Source organism: Thermobia domestica, chromosome 7 (genome assembly GCF_964235325.1).
Source record: "Thermobia domestica chromosome 7, izTheDome1.hap1.1, whole genome shotgun sequence".
Lineage (NCBI taxonomy): Eukaryota > Metazoa > Arthropoda > Insecta > Zygentoma > Lepismatidae > Thermobia > Thermobia domestica.
The window spans coordinates 35,512,571-35,537,631 of NC_137460.1; the positions used below are offsets into that span (position 1 = coordinate 35,512,571).

The window sequence follows — 25,061 nt, forward strand, 5'->3', positions numbered from 1 at the left end:
CCCTAACCGATGGATTGGCCGCGGTCGCCCGACCGCTTGGCCGCCAAGATCACCCGACCTTACCCCCTGCGACTTCTGGCTTTGGAGTCATGTGAAAACGGAAGTTTATGAAAAGAAGCCAAGTGATTTGGAGAACTTAAAAGACAAAATCAGGGCGTCTGTGGCTGGCACTTCGGATCAAACACGGTTGAACGCTGTGAGTGGATTCCAGAGCCGCATACGCGAATGTGTGGACGTAAATGGCGCCCAGTTGGAGGTGTGGCGGTGAATGAACTGAGCTGGTGCAGATTACAGGTAAAAATTTAATCCTTCCGCTACCGTTTGCACTTTATTTGATTTCAATATGAGCATTTTTATGTAAATTATAAGCGAATTAAATCCGTCCATAGTTTATGAAAACCCTGTATGGTGTTCATTGGGCAAAACACTTCAAAGAGTAAAAATTCATCTTAGACTACAGAAATTGTTATCATTCGTTTTTCATTATCATTTGGTCATGAAACGAACGCTGAGAGATATACAACCCCTATATACAACTATGTTGTGTTGGAATGTATAATTCATAGGATATGATGGTTTACTTCTTAAAATTTCAATGCTTCCAGTGTACGCCTAAAAGTGTAATAAAGAAATAACGATCTTTTAAAAATGATCGATTAGAACGTAACAATCTACACAAAATTTGCAATCGATCAATGAAAATTGCATCTTTCTAGGTCTTGTGGTTTCCGACATATCGTTGTTAAAAGACTAGGCCACGAACATATGAATGTCTATAACATATAAACGTCCACAAACATATAAACTTAGCATTTGAATAGATGATTCAGATTTAACTTAAATAATGTTAATGTACATATCGGGTGTTCTAAAAGTGGCACCCACAGAGTACAGAACGAGATTCTACAAGTCAAAATAAAGCGAAAAATATACTACATGAATGTGTACCATCGGGTCCTCGTCTAGAGTCACGAATTACACTATGTGGCAACGTCGCAGATAAAAAACATAGAATAGATCTTCCAATCCTTCAAATATTTAATCCATGCCTTCCAAATGGTAGTTAAAGTCGATAAACGTTGACACTGGTATCACTTGTTTGCGTAACAATCGATGTAAGTGCTTGATAGATTCAACGGTAATGCCTGTGGTTCCAATTTAATATGCGGCGTTGCCATGTAGTGAAACTTTTAATTGCCTGTAGCGGCTAAAAGGAGACACCAGAGGGTATAACATTATATAGCATTTTCGCTTTATTTTGACCTTAAGAACAGCACTCTGTTGGCCGTGGGTGTCATTTTTAGAACACCCGATATAGGGTGTTAATGAACTACATCGACAAACTGTAAGAGAAATATTCTCATATCAGAAAAGAAAACAATTCATAGGGACCTGTGAGGGAAAACTGCATAATTTCTGAGCAAGGAACGTCTAGAAACGTGAAAATAATTGAAAGTAACATGGATTATTTCAAACACGATGAATCGTGGAGTGCCTTTCCATTTTGACTGTCCAAAGAAGTCACACATACGTCATCCAAAACTGCGTTTTCGCAAGTGTGCATGAGTGCACAGGACATTTGCAGATGCTCCCAACCAAGGATGTTATAAAATAGAGGATCTGCCCATACGTATCTTCATCATATGAACTCAATGAAGCCGAAAAACACTCCAGCATCGTCTGAGCCGGCACGTCTGATTGGCTACTCTCGTTTCCGCCATGATTATTGGCTCGAAACAGTGCGATCTTAGTGGCGCGGAGTGGGCAGAGTAGGTGTGGCGAAGCTGTGACACATGGCTTCACGATTTTGTTGTATGGGCAGATCCTCTATTTCATAACATCCTTGCTCCCAACGGGCTTAAAGGTGGGCTCCAAAATATTCAAATAGTAAGCTTTGACAGCAGTTGAGGACGGAATGCGTCTGCAGAAGTTGGAAGAGTTGATTATCACAATCCTTATTGTTCCTCATGTTTGGACTAGTGCATTCTGACAAGTGAAATTTGTGGTGGACAAACACCATGTGCGTGGGTTTCCTCTGAGTTCTCCTGTTTCCTTCCACCTTCTTCATTCCACCATTTCATTCATTTGTCATCATCGTCTAAGTTTGTGTGTGACTTGTTCCCTGTGCATTCAAAAATAGGAATGAAAATATGTGACGGTTTGAGGCACAATAATTCGTGTCCTATAGAAGGGGTCAAACCATAGTCCATATAGAACGACCAATCAGAAGACACGTCTGCTCGTAAACAAAGATGGCGTAGCCTGGTAGCACGCTACCAAACACAATGGCAACAAAAGGTTGTAAACCTATATTAAATGCGGAACAATGGGAACAAAATGTTGCTAAAAAGGAAGGAAACAGTGGACAGCAGTGCAATATGAAGAACGCCTGCATGTGAATGTAGCCATAAACAGTAGCATCCCGTGATTAACCTGAAATCGGATTCTACTTGCTGGAATTTCTTCTGATCCCGGGCCAGTTGTACACAAGAAAAAAAACTTTCTTTTCGGACTCCTGCTTTGGACAAAACAAGAACATTTCCATTTTCTTGTTGTATTACATTCTGGTTCACTCACACAAGTTTGAAAAAAGACGTCACTAAGACCTGGTTTCAGGCCACACCTTTCTGCCGTCTGATGCTGATTTTGGAGTTACCGAGAAAAAATCAGGAAAACAGGTCATATATACATGCCTGAAAAGTTGTACGATCTTGTTGGAAGAGCCAGTGTGCAGGATTCATTTCATGTAATACGCATGATGTTATCTGATATGAAAGATGTAAAGTCCATTTCCAAAGTGTTATTCACAGATATAGTGCATGAAACTGGCAGTAAGGTGAAAATGCGAAAAGTGACGGCTGTGAGAGTATCGGCGACTTGAATCTGGGATCATCTCGGTTAAGTGTATTACTCATTTGTTGAAATATGGAAGAAAAGTCGTGTGTTCCAGAAACACCCTGGCACAGGACGCAAATGTGTTGTGTCCGCTACGGACGATCTATGGTCTCTGTTGGATAGCTTGCATGTGCTGTATCCTGATGGTAGGAAGATCAACGATCTGAAGTACCGTGATATAAAGATGATGCAATTTATTCCACCCGTATAGCACCCATTCTACTGAACTCTGAATCAGATCATAACACTGACAATATTTATATAATGTAATGCTTGTCGTGATGTAACGATTCACGTCATTCAACCAGCAGTTACATGAGGATTGGGAGAGAGGGAGTTTGATGAACTATCATATAATACTGGTTAGAGGTGTAAAGCACATTACTTGCGGGTAAGTAATAACAAATTAGGTTAAGTTAGGTTAGGTTAGAAATATAATCTATTCTAACCTTACCTAATTTGGTTAGGTTAGATTAGAAATCTAACCTAACCTATTGTATTTAGTGAGTATTAACCAAACTGTCAGATATCATCACTGCAAAATATTTCCTTTACATTAGTAATGTTGGTTTATTCCTCTTAATACAACACACTTTACATCATGTAATACAGGTTAAAATTTGTACAGATATCTGTAGCGTGGTATGCAGAAATAAAGGAACCACCTTTACAGGGGATAATTTGCAGTTATTTGTCCTACACTTTACCCTTCGATTTCTCGGAATTTAGTTTTTGTGGCTTGGCTCCCTCTCTCCGTTTGCCTTCAATTTTAGGCACCAAGTTTTAAAATAGGCCAATTACCAGTTCTTGACCTCGAAGGAAGTAGACCACACGACCAAGTATGTTCAACCATTCTGATGGACTTCAGAGAGTAATCCGTAAGGTATAGTCTTTCCATGTGCAACTACTCGTATAATGTAAACCAGTTAAAATGCAATCATATTATATTGAAAATGTCACTGATCAGCAGGGTCAGAATGTTAAAGCGATTACTCTGCACTGAAAAGAAAGAAAGGAAAAGAAAAAGTCTGCAAAAATTTTGTTTTCGAGTCAAAGCCATTTAAAAACTGTTGCATCCGTTCTTAAAACTTGTATATCTTATTATACATATTAATGTTAAACAAATATCAAATTAATCAAATACTGTATTGATTGACAAGTAACGTCAGATACTCAGGTCTTGCGTGGTAGGAATTCATTCCTCTATCAAAAGAAGAGCATTGTATTGAATGTTTAAATACAAGATAACACACTCTTCATGACATACTTTCCGAGCTTTCTGACCGCTACTTTTCTTTCAATCTTTGTTAGAGTATATGAAATACATCGAAATAATGACATAGCATTCATTTTGGAGGTATCCGGGAATAATTTCAAACATCTTGATTGGTTAATCATCTATTTTAACATGGGCATTCCATTCTCGGTTGGAGGAGCCGGGGTGGCTCAGCGGTCGAATGTTCATTTCTGGTTTATGGACTCCTTGGCTCGACCGCAGTTCGCGCCAAGTGAACTTCCTGGGGAGCAAACACCGTGTACCGTCTTCTCAGGGCTCTCCCATTCCCCCACTTTCTTCATTACGCCATTTTATTCATTTCTCATCATCGCCATCTCCTTTAGCCTAGCCGGCATAAGCGTGGAAAGTAAAATTTAAAGATTTTATTTCATTTATTTTATTCTCGGTTGTAAAACAGCCTGGTATTAATCGTGGAACTTCCGTTTACTCTGTGTTGGACTAAGTGGTAATTAATCAAGGCCAGCTCCACCATCCTTATTAAGCCCTTATAGGTTACACCCGAGAACCATATCTGCTGATTTAGGTAGTTTCTCAATTGTAAATCAATACCATATAATCAGTGAAAAACATATCCGAGAATCGGACCGGGAATCATTTAACCTATTAAAATTGCATTTAGAGAAATTAGAAATTGGACAAACATTTTTTGTCTACTAGTTATGACTTAGATCATTTTCTTTCTTTTAGTCTTAGGGTAAAGACAAGCCGAAGATACCTCGCGATCGAGGTCGAGGTTTACGTCGCGGTCGCTGCCCCAATGTTTAGATCGTGATGGATGAAGGGCGTACATAGCGAAGAGGTCGTATCCTCGCTGTAAGTTCTCAGTTTGAGGAGAAACATTGCTGTGACGTGTGTGAGATTATTCCGTTGATGTATAAAAATCACTGCGAAATCATAATTCAAAATTGAAACGTCCAAACACTTTATAAATAGGAATGGACGTGAGAGAGACGTCAGAAATGCCAAAGTCTCGTTTCGTGTTTCGCAAAAATATTTGAGCCTCATCTCTTATCTATCCCTATCAACAGATCAAAGATTTTCTTCCTTTAATTTTCCGTGAAGAAGTGCCCACTTTCAGCATTCGGGAAAGAAAATCACTTTTCAGTAAAATCAAAAACAGATATGTCTTCAGGTTTCGGTGTGGAGGGAGTATTAACTTGACCAAGTGAAGTTTTTTTCACTGCAATTCCATTCGATATTGTCTCCCTATGACAAGTGCCTCTCTTCACAGCTATTTATTTCCCTTATATCAGTAACGAATCAGTAAGGAAACTCTTTTTTATTATTCTTGGAACTGGCAGGGGGAACTTGAAGATTTTAAGCATACGTATGATTTACACTAACTTCTTTTTTCTTTAGAAATTCCGGAACTTCGATCGAAAGTCCCCTCCCCATAACAGCGACTAGCTTTTCTCAAATAAACATGAATATGTTATCTGATATTCCCATTTGAGTTGCTGTTTTTTTAATCTCTATTTAAAACGTGCCTATTATGATGTTGTTTGTGCCTCGTACCCGTATTGCTGGAACATTCCTCACTTTTATATTAATATGTCTTTAATAATCAAATTTATCAGTCGAGGAAAACCTCTCGAACATAGACACATACAATCTTCTGCAGACAAAATTCTGAACAAATTAAGATTTTATGCCATGCAGCACTTCTGGGAGAAGCAATGAAAACACGAGCCACAGCGATGCTTCCACTGAACATCGATGTATCATCATTAACACTGATTCACCATGGCGGTCGATCTTTAGGTCGCGATGTAGCCTGCATGCACTTACTGATTTGAATCCATGTGTTTGTCCCGTCATGGAGGCAGCGACTGCGACCTTAACCTCGACCCCAAGGTATCTTTGGCATGTTTTTACCCTTACAATTGAATCGTGAATTGTAAGTGACACTTGCCAACTAAATTGTTTTTGCCTTATCTGTTTCTCTTCTTTGGTTTATTGCAGTGTGGAAACATCAGCAACTCTCGTTGGGAAAACGGAACATGCAACTCAAACATATGGCGATAAAGTGAGAGACAGTTTTAAAGAAAACGAGATGCCACGGAAATTAGCATTTGAATCTTTGGCTAGAGCAGGCCATTCAGAAAATGAAGAAAGAAGTCGACCACAATCACACAGTTCTTCTGGCGGCGTTACTTATTTTCCTCATGATACAGTGATCCCTGGAATGATACCTTCAAGTTCAGGGGATATACCTACTCCTAGAAGCTCTGCCGCTGTGCAAACCACAAGCCGTTACAACTATTGTCCTTGTGATGACGAATTTTCAAGCAATAGAGGAAGATCTGTTCATATTCTTTACAACATTTTTCAAGGACGACGTGATGAACCGATGGAAGTCAGATCCTATCAAACTCGTTCGTTTGGTATAAACACAGATGATAAGGGACAGGATCAAGAAGACAGCAGCGGAGTCAAAGCTCCTTCAGTAGTTGTGTCAGAAACTTCACGTTCGTCTGGTAACCACTCGAAACGTCCAAGCGAAACACTTTCGTTCGATAGTCACCTGAAACGTCCAAACGAAACACATTCGTCCGACATTCAGCAAGAATATCCAAGCGAAATACGTTCTCGCAGCAGCCATACCTCAAACATTCTTCCTCAACCTGTGACATTTACCAGAGTAGATATTCCACTTCGAATTTTGGAACCTACAAATGTTGAATCAGAATCACCAGCATTAGTTTCCCCTAGTGAAGAATCCGCTGATTCGGAGTTTAAAAATTTGCAAACAAGACTTAAAAGACTCCACGAGCCAGCTACTACCTCCTCTGATGACTCTCATTATACCATGGCTGATCAACAGAAACCACAAGAAGAGGAAGAAGCTCCTAGCGGCTTCTCAGATTCAGTTCCCCCTGGAATTTCCAAAGTACAGAAATCTCTTGGCAACTTCCCTGCAACTTCCAAAAGGCTACGAAGCAAACCTTCCGATACTTTGCCTCCAATTGTTTTTAAATGCAAATGCGGGAAACCAAAATGTAAGTATCATTTCATTATTATGTGTTTCTGGATTATTTTAATTTTACTTCTCGATAAAGTAGACATAAACTTGGGCATTTTAGATAGTATTCTATTTACCAACCACTGCTGCCTATCTATCTGTCGACAGGAATCACAGCAAAATAGTAAGAGATAGTCATAAACGGTTTTGAGATATGAATTCAGCAGCACGAAAAATAGATTTCAACTCTGGCCTTATTTCTGTATTGAAACCGAGAGTTGTGTATCAGATCTATTCACTTTCGCTTCCCCATATAACTAGAGCAGTAAAAGATAACTTTAAATGTTGTATAGAGTAAGCCAAAAATTATCCATATTTTCTCCATAACTATATTGTGCGCACTGCCATCTGCTCTCGCATGTTGTGTGGTTGTACTGTTACAGTAATTCTGTGAGAATTTGATCTTAATTAGTCCGTTTTCCTCTCTTCCGTTGTAGAGAGACCATAACCGCTCGGGAAGTTGTATAAATCAAGGAAGAGCAATTGTTAGTGATTCGATTTTGTTTTTGATCTGAAATGGTAGCAGAGGACAGAAATTCATCGGAGACTTTTAACACAAAACAGGAACAGTGCTCCATCATGCAATAGAAACGTATGTAGTAGGTACAGAAGATTAAAAGTAGCCGAACGAGTGTGAGTAGGATGTTCGTCATCTTCCGCCACGGACAAAAGAAAAAAGGACCAAGAATTGAATCAGTTTAATCAAAATACTTTTAAACATAGAAGAACTGAATTATTTTCACTATATTTTTTTCGATTCTGAACTTGAATAACGATAAAAAAAAAACAACCCTTAACATACGGTATGCATAAAGTGATTGTGGGAACACTGGAATGCGTTATTATTCTAAAGCTATTAGGGAACACAATAATGTTCGTAATTCACCAGAGTAAACACAAATATGCTGGAACAAATCTAAATCTATCAAATAACTTTGAATCAGATGTTCCATCAGAAACCTGTATGCTACACTACTTTAAACTGCCATGAGCATCATATGTGGTGCTCACCTTATTTCTCTGTGGGGCCATGAGCACCATATATGATGCTCACGTTTCATATCACAATTTACTAACCTATCCAGGTTCTTGAGCATCATATATGATGCTCATTGTCAGAAATTACTGTGAAAGACAATTAGCATCACATATGGTGCTCGGCTCCCAAAATATCGCAACAAAAATGTGATATAAGCATCCAAAATAGAGACAAAGGTAAGAGGAAATTTATGGCCTCCTGGGATCAGTACCCTCAAATCACCTTGGCAGTGAACCTGTTAATCAGAATAAAGATTTTGAATACGAATATCCCAAACAAGTATTTTTTTTTTTTTTGTTTCACACTGTTCTTCGAATCCTGGATCCGTATCAATGACAGTTTCTCGCGATCTCTTACAGTTATCTGATACTTTTCATAGTTTGTGAGTTAATTTATGAGTTGGAACGTATACAAGTAAAAGGGCGTACTAGTGCGCAGAGGGACCACTGAAGTTCAAAACTGAAGCCGAACACCATGTAAAGAATTAAAATACACACGGGAGTGAAATGAAATCTTTGAGTTTTACGTCCCACGGTTATGCCGGTGAGGCTAAAGGAGACGGTGATGATGAGTAATGAATGAAATGGTGGAATGAAGAAAGTGGGAGGAAACGGAAGAACCCCGAGGAAACCCACGCACACGGTGTTTGTCCACCACAAAGTTCACTTGGCGGGGGCTGGGATCGAACCCGGGACCCCAAGCACCAGAGGTGAACGCTCTACCACTGAGCCACCGTGGCCCCAATACACACGGGAGTGTCGAGAGATACAGCACAAGTGCGGGATAACTAGGAGAATTATAATTTAAATGAAAAACGTGTTTCAAATAATTGCTATTGGTAGGAATCACTTTTTGGTAAAGCTAAGACGGTAGAGATTGGGAAAACAACTTAATTTCAGAACAGTTTCACCATAGTAGACGCTGTTCTGTGTTTCTTCCTCTCTAGTTGGTGACGATGTTCGTTGTCCTAGAAGCCCTGAGATCTAGAAGAGTGGGGCGTCTCCGAAAGTTCCATTGGAAAAGATTTAATCATCAATCGACCATGGCATCGAATGACGAAAAGTCACCAAATGATTAAAGGCGAAATGACTAGATAGAAAAAAAAAACGAAGAAATGACTGATTCCAGAATGTCCAAGATTGTGCTTTCTCAATTGCTTTTGATACGACTGTCCTTTTGATGTCATGAGGGTAAAGATGGAAGCGAACGCCTACTTGTATACCTAGAAGTGGTCAATTACTCCAAATTGACGAAGTCCTTATTTCTTCATACACCTGATCCAACAAGAAAAGAAACCATACTTCGAAACTAAGCAGCTAGCGTTGCTGAATGACGCATTCCAATATTCAGCGAGACAAACACATGAAAGTAAAAGTACTTACTTACTTTCAATAAGCAATATTTCCTCATCACTGAGATGAATGGCAGGTAAACGAACGTAGTAGACAATGTCTGGGTGATGACTTATGACAATAAGGGGCAATAAGATACAAATTCATTGAGAAAGCGCCTGATCTCATCATAAATAAGCAATGACGACACCTGTGAGACTTGACGAAGCAAAGCGTAAGCTGAGGACAAGTGTAAATGGTTCGTGAAACTGTTACTACAGTTTTATTACAAAAGTTTCTAAAGCAACGGCGCAAATCTGTCATCAACATTAAGGGGGACGGGTAAGACCGTTACCATTTATTTATTTATTTATTTATTTATTTATTTATTTATTTTTAGCGATGTTCAGAATATTTATGAAATTGAAAAACAATGTTGTGGAGGATCAGGTGAGCAGAGTTATCTTCAACATTGGGAGGCCGACAGATTTGAGGCTTATTCTGGAGGACATCAATTTCATCTCACTTTCCTTTCTGGTAATCGGAAACAAATCATCACATTTCTCTCCAAAAAACACATTTCACATCGGATTATTGGGGGGAACATTCCCCCAGTTCCAAGATTAGAGAGGACATGTCCCCCTCATCCCCCCGGGATTTGCACCAGTGTTCGCAAGCAGGGGCGGATCCAGGATATGATCAAGGGAGGGGCTGAACCATATTTTGCCGTTGTATCCAGTGTAAAGCAGGATTAAAGCCCATTTTATCCAGTGTATATCTGAGCGTCAAGGAGGGGTCTATAGCCCTTATAGTTCCCCTTGAAGCCGCCACTGTTCACAAGTACAAGCATTTTCCTTATAGATAGCAAAACAATAAGTAGGAAATAAACCGAATTCATTGGTATCAACATATAGGTGTCAGCTAGCGACGTCCGAACGAATGGCCGATGTTATTAATCATGTACGTGATGAACTCCCAACTTAAAAATTCAGAAATCTGCTTGTCTTTCCACTGTTAGACAACTGTTTTGCAAAATGAATAAAGATGGCTGGGTCCGTAGATCACATCCCATTACACTTGATTCTCAAGTGACCCTTGCGAGCGAGAAGGTAATAAATTAGGTCTCCCGTCCTTACACGTGTCTATAAACACATATGTATATAGTGAGGAAGTGGGGAAAAAATCATGCTCGTAGTACGAGGGCAAGTCAAAAATTATCTACACTTTTCATTCTACAGTTTATTTACATGAAGCTAGGTTTATACTATGCACATCATTTTTCTACGTAATCTCCCTCCTTATCAATGCACTTGGCCCAACGGTCAACGAGCTTACGTATTCCTTCCAAATAAAATGTTTTCGGTTCGTCGTGAAGCCACTTTTGCACCGCATTTTGCACGTCTAAATCTGAGGCAAATTGACGACCACACAAAGCATCCTTGAATGGCCCAAACAAGTGAAAGTCAGATGGAGCTAGGTCTGGGCTGTAGGGAGGGTGTTCCAATAACTCAAATTTCAGCTTGTTGATGGTTTCAACAGTGTGATGAGCCGTGCATTTTCATGCAACAACAAAACTTTCTTCAACAACAAACTTTGGCGTTTGTTGCGAATTGCCGGCTTCAGGTTCTTTTCCAACATTTCACTATAACTCGCACTGTTGATCGTCTTTCCCTTTTCCATGAACTCTGCCTTTATGAGCCCCTATGAGACCCAAAACACAGTTAACATAACCTTTCCTGCGGATGGCTCAGTTTTGAAGATCCAGGGTGTTTCGACTGCATAATCTGGCGCTTTGATTCTTGCTCATAGTGATGAACCCATGTTTCATCGCCGGTGACTATTATGCTTAAAAATGCATTACCTTCGTTGTTGAAGCGAGTGAGTAAGCGTTGACAGACCCTAACACGAGTGAGCTTGTGTTTTGCGGTAAGCTTTCTTGGTACCGACCGTGCACAGACTTTATGAAAACCGAGCTCGTCGTGGATGATTTGATGAGCAGAGCCATAACTGATGTATGAGAGCCATAACCATCTCTAGAGCATGCTGAATGTTGTCATCTTTAGTGGAGGTTGATGGCCGCCCTGCTCCCTCTTCTTGCGTTACACTTGTTCGACCACTTTTAAACTTCTCGATCAACAAAAATACAGTTTTATGTGATAGTGCACTTCTCCCATATTGAGATGATAGACTGCGATGAATTTCTGACCTTTTGACACCCTCCAACCAGAGGAATGGGATCACTGCTCGTTGTTCCTCTTTGGTGCAAACTTCTAATGGAACAGTCATGATATATCTTCAACAGAAGGGAGAATAATGGAGGAATTAAGATAACTCTTTCACAGCATTAGCACAACAGTATAACAATAAAATATGTGAGGACAGAAGACAAAGTGCGCAATGTAAGAAAAGTTATGACAAAAGTGTAGATAATTTTTGACTTGCCCTCGTAGAATGATGCGTTGCGTAGGCGCAGGAAGTTTAAATATTGAAAAAAATACATATAACAAAATTTAATTGTCTCGAAGTGAGGGATATGAAGTAAATATATTTGCAGAACACATCAGTTACACCCAACCATTTAAATCCCAGCTCATTTCAAAGGAAATAGAGACATAATTGCCGATATAAATCAATAGACTAAGAAAGAAAGATATTGCAAGTATTCAATGTTGTTAACTATCTACTAGGTTGATTTTCCTTCAGCCTTCCTTAAGCCAAAGAGGAGAAAGACTTGAGTTGACGAAATCTGTTCATTGGAGATCGCATATCGTCCATACCAAAACACAGCCTCTAACGTTCAATCATTTTGGAGTAGTGAGCGTGAAACCGTATCGAGTACAATCGAAGCGCAAGCCAAGTATGAACTACATGATGTAATTCAATTTATCCAGCCGGCTTCTGATTTCCCTGTAATTCCAAGATCAGTCAGTTTAAAAATCATATTTTACCTCTTTCGCAAACCACATGATTTATGCGTTCATCAAGGTCGTTTTTCACCACACATACCCACTCTTGGCTTCTCTAGTCATGTCGGTCGGCGTCTTTCTTTAAACTCCCTGTAGCACTTGTATACACAGCAATCACTTATTAAGTTTCCGTTATAATCTTTAATCATTCGACGATAAATAGCGGCTGTATTATACCCTTCCGCCTGGAGAAATTGAATTACATAATGTATTTCACATTTGGCGGGCGCTTAGATTGTACTCGATATGGTTACATGTTCACTGCTAAACAATGATTCAAGACTCGGTACGGTTTCACGCTCACTTCTTCAAAATGATTGAATAGTCGATACTGTTTTGCGATCACTACTCCACAATAATTAAACACCTGAGTATTGATATTGGTATTGAGGATGTGCAATCACCAGTGAACAGATATGACTACTTTGTGTTCCATTATTATACATGCTTCTCTCCTAATGGCTTAACGGAGGTTGGGAAAAACGAAACTTGTAAATTCCTTCTTAAATCGAAATAAAAATCAGGCCCGTAGCCTGCCCGAAAATTGAGGGGAAGAGGCAGAAGTTAGGGGGGCCGATCCAACCATATTATAGTTCATTTGCAAGCAACTTTTATGGGGGACAATACAAATTTAGGGAGGGCGGCCCCCTCTTGCCCGCCGTGGATACGGGCCTGATAAAAACTATTCTGTTAATTAAAGGTACAGTGCTTTTTTAAGCATGTATCTCTTCAGTAATAGGTGTATATAAGTAAATGAAGTTTCAGAAACTATAAATGCTTACTAATTCCTTTCTCTCTCTCTCTCTTTTTTTTTTTTTTTTTTTTTTTTTTTTTTTTTTTAATTATAGGTTCCTGTAGAATGTGCAGTCAAGCAGGTCATAATCATTAGTAACACTGTAATTGTTGCCAATATGTACTATATAAATTGATATTAACCTGATGTTGCCATATATCTTAATATTATACAGAAGAGAAAAAAGTATTTAGACACGTAATAGTGACTAATGCGTTAATAATACATTATTAAATAAATGTTAAAAGATAAAAATTATGGAGAGATTTGTTTTAGTGATCAAGAAACTCTTCGGTGTAAGTTTTTGGTCTACTTCTGTGGTGTCAAAGAAGATAACTACAACATTTTGTAACCACAATATTTCTGATCTTTCTCAGTGAAAATATATTATATTATATAGTATTTTCATTGCTTTTATGCGCATATTTAAGATGGGCCAGAAAGGCTGTCTGCATAGGAAATATATGGTTAATAGAGTTCAATTGAGGAGCCTGTAGGAGAGGTTAAAATGAATAAGATAAGACTGGATCTCCGTCAGGTAAGTAATAATAATCCGGAATGCATTTATTTGGGTTATCAACATTGTGTGCAGCTTATTAGAATCACAATAATATCTGAAGTTTTCATAATCTACAGGTACTTGCCCACACCTATTCGCAAAAATAAATAAATGAATTCTCAACTAGCATTACATTGAAAATATCTTAACGGAACTCGACAAAACCCTAGTTCGTTCAATTCTTTTCTATCGGGAATCGAATCCAGAACTACATGCACATGATGGATATTGTCTTCCTAGAACTACATGCACCATCTCAGAACTACATGCACCATGAGATTGTTCCACTAGACAAGCGAGAGGACTTAGGAACAATCTCATGAATATATGGTTATAGGAGATTTTCGGAATATTTCGTTAACTTTGTCTGCATATTGTCATTGTTAACTCGTTATTATTCCCTTTGTGTTTGTTGTTTATAGCGTTATTATTATCATTATCTTTCATTTGGCTATTCATTTTACAAACGAGGTTTCCTAAGCTTTGACAAAGAAGTTGTCTGAAAGGAAAGAAATCAAGCTTGGTAGCCGGATTGGAATTAACGAGGTCCAATGAACTTGACTGATGCAAATAACATGAAACAACTTCTTCTTGCGATTGGCGTAGAAACCAATATTGGATTCGGCCGCGATATGTATAAGAGTATCTAAATATGGAACATTCAGGGCACAAGGAAATCAAATCACACGCTAAAATTGTGATAAAAAGAGACGAAATTTGAACGCTTAGTTTAAGTACGTGGAAAAAATAACACTATACTTTTTTAACCTTATACTAAGACAATATCTGGACATTGAGTATTTTATGCTCAGAAAGGAGCTTCAGATATCTTAAAAAGGAATACGTCCAAAATGATTAAAAGTGGACTTATAATATATATTACTTCCGAGTGTTTTGAGTGTCACCTCCTAAGATGGTCGCACACTAGGCCAAAGTAAGCCATGACAAAAATTAGGTTGATTAAATAATATTAAATGGTGCGCCAATCTCCTCGGATTTAGCATGCATTTACAGCGTGTAATGTAAGGCAAAGGCACCTTTTACATTTGGAACGGCTGAAGAGAGTAACACCATATATTTGATTGGGGTAATGGAGGTATTAGCGTGTCTACTACTGTATAGTACCATCATGGCGGCCATTTTGAAGACCTACATATTGCATTCAGGTCCAAAATGTTTAATAGAAATAGGGTTATCTGACATTGTTTTAGAGTAGTTTCCCTCACAAACACACATCTGACGTTATTTCAACCCCAATTATTTAATTCTTATTTCCTTCATAATATACGTTAATTAATTTACAATTGAAGGGTTTGGTGCAAGACGGAGGCAGCTCCACTTTTTGCCGCTATTGAGTTGCACACCCTATCACATACAAAAAAACGGCGCTTCGTTTGGCACAAGAATGAGGCAGCTCCATCCGCTAGTTCCAAAGAAATGCGGCAGATGGAGCTGCCTATACTTCGAGTTTGCGTAATAACTGAAGTTTTAAAACGTTTTGTTTTATTTTGCTACATACTGGAAAAAGTGGAGCTGCCTCCTTCTTGCACCAAACCCTTCAATTGTCTTTCTAAACTAACAAAGTAATCTGAAAGTGCGTTCAAAATTATAGGTCACATAGAACACGATTTAATATTATTCAGTTGACCTAATTTTTCTCACGGCTTGCTTTGGTCTCATATGAGATCTTTTTCCGTGTAATGTGGGTTCCTGTCACAACGGCATGGCGCGTCCTCAGGTTGTGGATCGAGGAGAAGGCCTCTAGATATAGAGGTTACCTGCGAATATACTGAATAAGCAGTTGCGAAAAGACTCTCAAGTAGTGGTTCTTTAGCTTGGGAGTTTAGGTGAGGCACAGCCCCCTTGCATCCCAATGTTCATCGAATCCCTATCCGTGACCAAACTAATTAAAACATTGATATTACCTGGCCAGCGAGAGTTACTGGCTCCTACATCAGTGGTACAGAACAAATAATGTAATCAAAACAACCCATCAATCATCCCAACCCATAAATTTTTAAAAACAAAATCTCATCGAGTCAAGAGCCACAGCCCGATACTCGAATCAAAACCTGAAAAGTAATCGTGACCGTGGCGTTCACGAACTGGCCACCTGGAGCTCTAACCAGGTTAAAAAATAGGATATCCGTATCTGGTGGAGAAAAATAAGCGAGTCACTTGATCTTCCATCCCCATTGGTAAACTGAAATCGCGATCTTCTCATATACGGTTGGATTACTTGCCTCTTTGAGGTTCAAGAAAACAACCGTCTAACTGGTTATAAGCCTCCACGGAGGTAAACAGACGTAATTGATCCTGAGTTTATGACCTTGCTATTTCTTTCGCTTTTCGATTTATTTGATTCTCTCCTCTTCGGAGGCAGAGCTACCGAAAATCAGTGGACGATCTTGGCATCTCTACCGCCTAACGAATACCTTTTGTGCTTAATCTTTCATAGCTAAAAAGCATCAAGGGCAATAGACCATTTCAATCATGGCAACGGGACTCCACCCAGGGTTAGCTGCTCAGGTTCCCGATTCACCCGCTAGTGAAAAACGCAAAGCTCGCAGAAGAAATTCTACTGCATCTGATTCTTCATGCAACACCGAATCGTTTTCGGTACGCTCGCGTTGTCGATCACCACTTGTGTGCGATAACGTTGTACAACCAGATACACCAACTAAACGCCATCACAGCGATCGAGACGCCGATGACGTCACTATCGATAACGATCAGGACTTCCCAACACTTGAGTCGACTCTGAAACCGAAGTGGTATCCATTCAAACTAGCAAATTACGATACTAAATTCGAAAATCCAAAACTTCTGCTCCAGCAGATCACTAAATATCTTCGAAGGAAAGCTGTATCGGAAATTATCAAAACCCGGAATGACATTATTATTCGATCTACTGTCCTCGATTTGCAACTATCATTCGCAATAAATTATCTTGCGAGATTTTTGATAAGCAAGCCAAACTTGAAAAGCTACAACCACCAACTGCTAAACAACCTCCGCCGCCTAGGAAAGCACCCGTCTTGTCTGTAGTTATCCGTGGTGTCGAACCTATCATTGAAGACGACAAAGTAGAGGAAGAACTAAAGCTAGGATGCATTGGCATCCATAAATGCATGCGTATTCGCAATAACCAAGGCCCGACCTACATGGTGAGAGTCCTAACGAATTCGCAAGATGCGATTCAAACTCTGCTTTCCAACGGCGCATACATCTTTAAGAAATGCCACCGTGTTGAATCTTCTCGAACTGCACAACCTTTACAGATTCGGTGTGAGAGATGTCAAAAATATAACGACCATACTACAGCTAATTGTAAGAGAGCCTCGAAATGTGGTTATTGCTCCGGTCCCCATGCTACTAATCAGTGTATAAATTTGAAAATGCCATGTCTTTGTTCTGCCTGTCCTGAGAGTCACCCGACATACAGCTCTAAATGTAAATCACGCCCAGCACCTGACACCACAAAACCAAGTCTAGTTGTTCCAGTTCGGCTTCATACAACACAGCAAACTCAAATGCCTTCTACACAAACGCAACAAACTGTAACTGTGGCTCAGCTACTCCCCTTCATAACCATCGCTCTTCAAAACATACAGGCTACATGTTCTTCAACAAATCCAATATGCTGCGCGAAATGTTTTTCACATTAACCTCAATGCTACGTATTCCGGACAATCTGTCTATTTCCATGCTGCCCCACTCGAAACACCAGTCTAAGCATAAAGTGATCATGGAACTTGTATTTATATTTCTTAATATCCGACCGCTACCAACGCACAAGCTAACGCATTTCTATTGAATGAAACATATCTTACATCCAAGCAAAGCTGTAAAATACCACAGTATCAACTTGTACGTCACGATAACACTGTTCCAGCACAACGTGAAAATCGCAGCGTAGCTATTGGCTATCCTGTTATCTACAACATTTTATCACATTTCGTCTTGCGGAATACCTTATAAGACCTATTTTCGCCAACTGTATGTGAGTCTTGCAACCATCTATATAAGTCCAGGTCACCATATCCCATTCAACTTCTTTCAATATATGTCCAATAACTTTCGTAATTATATCGTTATGGCAGATATTAACATTCATAGTTGGTCAGAGCGAGAGAAACAACAATTCATTAACTTCATTGACACAAACACGACAGGCATCATTCATCAACTTCCTACGCACATACGACCCATCTCACAAATCACTCCAGAGATTGTGATTGCCTCCGCCTCCCTTCATAATCACTGTAATGTTACAGTTCTGGGGAATCTGGGTAGCGATCATTTACCAATTAAGTTAACAATCACGTGTTTAAAGTCTTCTCAAACCCTATCCAGTCATACTGCTCGACGTATCCTGCGTTTCGATAAAGCAAACTGGGTCGCTTATAGAACTGATATAGCTACTGCGTTGGCGGAAACTCCTAGACCGGAAACCGAAGAAGCACGTTATACTACACTAAATACTATCAACACAACAATTCAAAATTGCCGGGGGTAAACACATCCCTACTACCAAGCTTACTTCTCCATGCCGTCCTCCGTTACCTCCGCAATACTTACCTCTCATACGACGTTCCAGAGCCCTTTACAATAAATATATCCATACCAGAAGCGAAGAAGCTATTCGTCATCACTGTCAACTTCAACGCACCGTCTCCAATTACTTTAAAGCTTATAAATTACGCAACTGGATAAAACCTGTAATTTCTTAGCCGAAACAACTCATCCAACACAATACTGGAAGCGCTTCCATCAGCTCACAGGACAATCCACTCGTACTTCATATCCCTTAATAGATAAAGATTCCCTACTACAAGGTGACAAGGACAAAGCCGACGCTTTTGCAAAATATTTCCAGGGAATCTTTACTCCATTACCACTTGCATACTCTCAGCGTCTTCATCCGGTTGAGAAATTTAATTTCGACACCTTTCGCCTTCAACCTGACATCTATCACACTCTCTTGCACAAGACTGCTCTTACTAAAAAAATACAGTAACGGATATCACTCGAATTGTCATGAACAAGAAAAATACTGCACCTGGTTTCGATGGGATTACTTATCGACATATTAAAGAAGCGCCTTATCAGTTGCTTTACCTTCTTGCTCTCATTTATACATTCATCCTTCAGACAGGCTTTTTTCTTTGTGAGTGGAAGACTTCCAAAACACTGATGTTCCTAAAACCACACAAACCACCAAATACTGTTTCTTCTTACCGGCCTATACAACTTACTTCTCTGTATTGCAAAGTTCTTGAAAGAATCCTTGTCCGACGCCTTCATTCTTATCTAACAGAATGTAATATAATCCCTCTATATCAGGCTGGTTTACGCCCCGGTTTCAGTATCAATGATCAGTTACTTCGTCTGTCTAATACTATTACTATTCAGTTTAATACACAATTTCCATCTTGTCTAGTGCTCTTCAACCTGGAAAAGGCATTCGATAAGGTATGGCATGCAGCTCTCATATATAAACTTATCCGTGTGACACTTCCCATATCATAAATCAGCTTTATTTATAATTTTCTTCACAACCGTATTTCCTATGTCGCTCTTAATAACACTCTCTCACACCCGATATTTATTCTCTCTGGAGTACCACAAGGGTCTGCCTTATCACTTTTGCTTTATCTTCTATATGTAGCAGATATGCCACCATTGCCGCCAAACACATATTTTTGAGTATGCAGACGATACTGCATTTCTTACATTAGGCCGAACTATCCATCGTATAAGTACTGAAATTAATGCAGCAATCCAAACTTTTCTCACCTGGTGTACGAAATGGCGTCTGAAACTCAACCCAGATAAAACACAAGCAATAGTCTTTCTCCCGCCGAAACGCAAATCAAAAATACATCGAAATCCTTCACTACTGAATATCCAAGTAGATAACATGCGGGTTCATCCAGCTAAACATGTGACATATCTAGGAATTATTTTTGACCAGCACCTCACTTGGCGCCCTCGCCTTCAGAATGTATTACAGAAAGCATATAACAGGATTAAGCTCCTCAAACGCCTCACGGGTACTACTTGAGGACCACGAGCTAATACCGTTCTTAACATCTACAAAGTATTCTTACGACCAGTCCTGACGTACGGTTTCACTGCATGCATAGCCGCACTCCAGCGTCATTATGAAAAACTGAAAATATTAGAACGACATGCCATACGAATAGCCTACAGAATAAAACTTACTAGTCCTACTCAAGATCTTTACGAAATTATGCCTTTTCCATATCTTATGTTTCATCTTGAAGCTTTACGGACGAAGTATATAACTAACAGATTCGAGTCCCGGCATCCCTTGCTCCTCACCACAATGCAAGCAGACATCCCGTTCAATCCACTTCGCAAATTACTGGATACACTTTTGTCGCTACTCTTTGCACTTTACTGCTATACCCTACCTACTGATCATGCGGATTTAGACGCAGTGGCAGCTTTTTCATCATCCGTCGTTCCTCATTACATAGCACCTTCATTCTCTGCACAAGAAGAACCTCATGTCTTAACAGGGCACCTGTTTGTCTTCATCACGTCCAGAGTTGGAGACAAGATAATATTCATTTGTTACACTATTACGTATGTATTGTGTTGTGACAGTGCACTTCATGTTTCTCTTTTCATTTACTTCTCCCATTTTTTTCTTTTTTTTCAAACAATGATAAAATAAAATAGAACCTGAATAAAATAATGACTAAATGAAAATAATAAAAAAAAATCTTGCTCCTACTTTACGAACATCTCATAGTCCATCAAATGATAACTGAGCTCAAATGAATTATCTACATAATCTCCTACCGCACAGAAGGCGCATCCTTCTAAAGGTTGCTGGCTTTTCGCTGGCATAGGGGAAAAATCGGCGTTCACTCTCATCAACTATCACACAATTGATAAGAATTTTTGTACGTACAAGTACAGAAGCATTTGCTGTCTATGTACTTGCGCTAAAATGAGACTGTGAAATAAAACTGAACATAAGAACGTATTAAGTGAGTTTATAACACCCTTATGGTTTATGAAGATGAAAATTATTCCCAGCATATGAGCATAACACAAAGTCCAGAATATAGACGTGTACCACTTGATAAATCTCACTTAACCAAACAAACTAATGTAAGTTAAATTTAAATTTTTACCAGTAATTTTCGCGAGAAAAAAGAAAAACAATTGTAAAAGAAACTGATAGTATACGATTACCACGCCACCTATTAGGATGAGACTGTAACTGACTTATGCCACCTTTACCAAACTCTTCATTGTGACTGTAGCAAGACGAGAACATTCAGTATGATTAATATTGAGTTTAATGGGGACGTTGGTGAATGAAATGTAGAACTGAATTATTATAATCACCTCTGAAACTTAGATTCTTGTTTAGAAAATCTTGTTCAAAGATGGCGAGACATATCAATCGATATTTGACAATGTCTGTCTCATCTTTCAACAAAATACACTGAATAAAGTGAGATGCTTCAGGGTCAATTTTCATGCGTAGTTTTCGAGAAACTCGATAAAGATGAATTTTTACGGTATTAAAAAAAGTATGTAGTTCGTTGCCTATAATAATGGATAATTTTTTTCTGAAATTAAAAAGTGAAATGAAATTAAATTTTACGTAAATCGGTTACGCCGGCTTGGTTAAATCAGACGTTTATGATAAGAAATGAATGAAATGGTGGAAAGAATAAAGTGAGAGGAAACACGAAAACCCCTAGAAAGCTCACGCACTCGATGTTTTTCCACACCGAAGCATACTGTGATCGAACTAAGAACCTCATACACCAAAGGCAAACACTTTACCACTCTTTTTTATCGTTCATGATGTTCTGATAACAGAAAGTCCTGGTTTCATTACTACATAAGAATCGTGTATATGTTAAGGTAGTACATACATGAGAATTATACAATAGAACAATGAAGAGTCAAAGCATTGTAGTTGTAATACTACACTATCTAGTAAGAAAAATCAATAGCAAAAAAGCAGTATTAGTCAAATAGCATATTTGCTAAATATTTGTTTTCCTCCACATAACGCGTAAGTTTCCATTGGGAACGTTACAAATATTCAAAATTTTCGATTGCTGTCCAATGTTTTCTAGTATGAAGCAGGTAGTACAGAGTTGTACTAAGAAGCCACATGACAGTGTTGGCGGGAACCAGTGATGTACACTCATGTCCAAAATGATTGTCGTATATCTATAACTATCTTCTTGTAAAAATATAATTTGATAATGATTTTGCAGAATATTTTTAATATTGATACTATGTGTATAATCTTGAAATGTATATTTGTGGTAAATTTCATAGGAAAAGAATTATAAATACGAAAATTAGAGTGAGTAAAACAAAATGTTGATAAATGGACACGAAAATTTTATTTTCGTTTTATTGTTCTTATTTACTGCTCTTTTGACATGAAATTTGCCACATACAAGTCTTCGTCGATTACACACACACTAATGTTATAAGAAATACCGGGCGAATCCGTTATCAAATTATATTTCTACAACATATTTATAAACATGCGACAATAATTTAGGACATGAGTGTACGGGGAGAAGAAAAATGTTCGCCGTAAAATGCTTTTTGGGTGTGCGGCATATGAGTACATGAGGGAGGTGGTGCATGCGATAAAGGAAAATTTATAAAATCTTGTATGTTGGTCAACATGTCCAAGGGTATCTCATACATTTACAGATAAAAGCGAACAAGTTATTTTTTAATATCAAAATTGTTTAGGGTTTGGTGTTCACCGACATCAAGACAAAGTATATATTTCGAGTGTGCAACAGTGAATTTTTTACAGAAATGTAAATAGTCATCCTTTGTTGATTTTTGGGGCGCTGAACACGAAACTGACAATGAAAATGTGCTCATACCTAATATTTACTTGTAATTACACAATTTACATGTTATATATAACTCTATAATGAAATTGTAAAGGTAAAAGTCACAAAACACTGAAATAAAATAACGTTGTTACGTAGAAATAACAACTCTTTATAATTTCTTGGACGCTGAACAATAAAATGACAATGATAATATGCTCCTAACTCAGATTTACTGGTAATTGCATAATTTACCTTTTGCATATAATGCTATTATAATAAATTTGTAAAGATAAAAGTCACCAAACTTTGAAATGATTACGTAAATAGAAATGTCCTTCTCTTATCATTTTTTGGGCGCTGAACACGATAAACACAATAACTACGTGTTCCCAATTCAGATTTAGTACTAATTGCACAATTTACATTTTGCATATCACGCTATGATAATGAAACGGTAAAGGTAAAAGTAACAAACATTAACATAATTACGGAAATAAAAATAGCTATCTATAATAAAGGTTTGGAAACTGAATATGAATATCAAAAATATAACGTTCTCCTGGCACACTATCAGTGTAATAGTACTCTTAACATTTTGCATATAGCGCTACAGGACAAGAATTGTATTGGTAAAAGTTATCTAAAGTATCTGTTTTAAACACGCTGTATCTTTCCTTGTTTCTTGTGAGAAACATCTGGAGCATCTCTTCGAATCATCCATCAGAAATCCGCTAACATTGAAACGGACCACTTTCCTTTGTAATTTTATCGCTGAACATTATTTTCATTTCATTTTATTTTCATTTTGTTCCATCGCAGAAATGTCGTGGTGAATCGCTCTCCTTGCTCGTCACTGAAAGATCCACAATTCAATGGAAAGTCATCAAGGTGGGAATGGAGGAAGTGTATTTTGAGTGACATATTGCACCCAAGTTTCTCGTAGGCAGATAGCAATTCTTCTACTAATTCTTTGTAATTTTCGGTTCGATGGTTGCCCAAGAATCTGGTACAAAGATTGCTGAAACAATGCCACGCATGGAGCTCATCAGCATTGAGAATAGATTCAAACACCTCGTCTTGCAATAGCTTGCGTATTTGCGGACCAATAAAAACTCCCTGCTTAATCTTTTCTGTACTTAGACACGGAAACTTCTGGCACAAGCATGCCAGTGCACGTTTATTCCTGTTCATGGCCTTCACAAATGCCTTCATGAGCCCAAGTTTCATGTGCAAAGGTGGCACCACAATGCTTTGTGGGTTCACGAGAGGTATATTTGATTTTTTTTTTTTTTTTTTTTGCCTGGCAACAAAGCTATTCGTCGCGGCCATCCCTTTTGACACTATCCCACTCACATATGCAACAACTGTACTTTGTATAGCCACCCTGTAGACCAAGCAAAATTACGATCATCTTAAAATCACCACAAACTAACCACTTGTGTTCACGATATTTTATAAGATCCAGAACGCGTTCCAACATGGGATAACTTTCTATACCTAGGAGTACATAAGCAACAGGGATTGATGCTAATATATCTTTACTGCTGTACAGGAGCACAGCCTTATGGCTTGTTTTGGAAGCGTCTATAAACAGTCTCCAATCTTCGACTTTGTACAGAATGTTCAGTTTCTGCATCAAACCTGGAACATCATAGGAAAATACTAACTCATCGGTGTAGCAGAAATATTTTGCAAGATCTTTTTGACGATTGCGTAGAGTTGATACCCTAACTGTATCCTCCAGAAGGTTCCACTGCTGCAACCTACATGCTAAGAGCACAGCTTTATTCTTTGGCAATTCCAAATCTCTAATCAGGTCATGAAGCTCCGCTTGTGTGAGTCGGTGTGGTTCAGGATAGTTAGTTTTCGGCTCAAATGAAGGATCAGTGTCACGTATGTGAAGCAGGTTCACCTTCACTTTCATTCTCTGTATCACTTTCCGTCGGAATGGTAGCCGGGGGATCGGGAACAGGCAATCCTTCTTCATGGGCCACTGGACGAATGACAGATGGTATCACTGGGTATTCGATCTTCCTCTTTTTCTTCGTATTTATACCTTCCTTCAAGCAGGGTAGCATGCAAAAGTAGCAGTCTGTACTATGGTTTGTTGGTTCACGCCAAATGGCGAGCACAGCAAAGCATATCGAAACGTTCTTCGTATGCATCCAGGCATTGAGAGTAGATTAACAACTCGTACAACAAACGTGAGGAGTTCATGATTTATCCTGGTCTCCAACACGACACCCAAAGTATAGTAAATATGCTCTTTGCACTGAAACAGTCAATGGCCGC

General features: G+C 38.7%; 1 protein-coding gene across 1 annotated transcript in view; it reads left to right on the top strand.

Moving 5' to 3' along the window:
* Positions 1 to 13,719, top strand: part of LOC145688847 (uncharacterized) — a 47,316-nt gene extending 33,597 nt beyond the window's left edge. Inside the window, exons 8-9 of the mRNA XM_081763014.1 lie at positions 6,155 to 7,191; positions 13,399 to 13,719. Coding sequence (XP_081619140.1) covers positions 6,155 to 7,191; positions 13,399 to 13,439 — 1,078 coding nt within the window. The 3' untranslated portion in view covers positions 13,440 to 13,719. The remainder of the gene's footprint in view (positions 1 to 6,154; positions 7,192 to 13,398) is intronic.
* Positions 13,720 to 25,061: the final 11,342 nt, after the last annotated feature.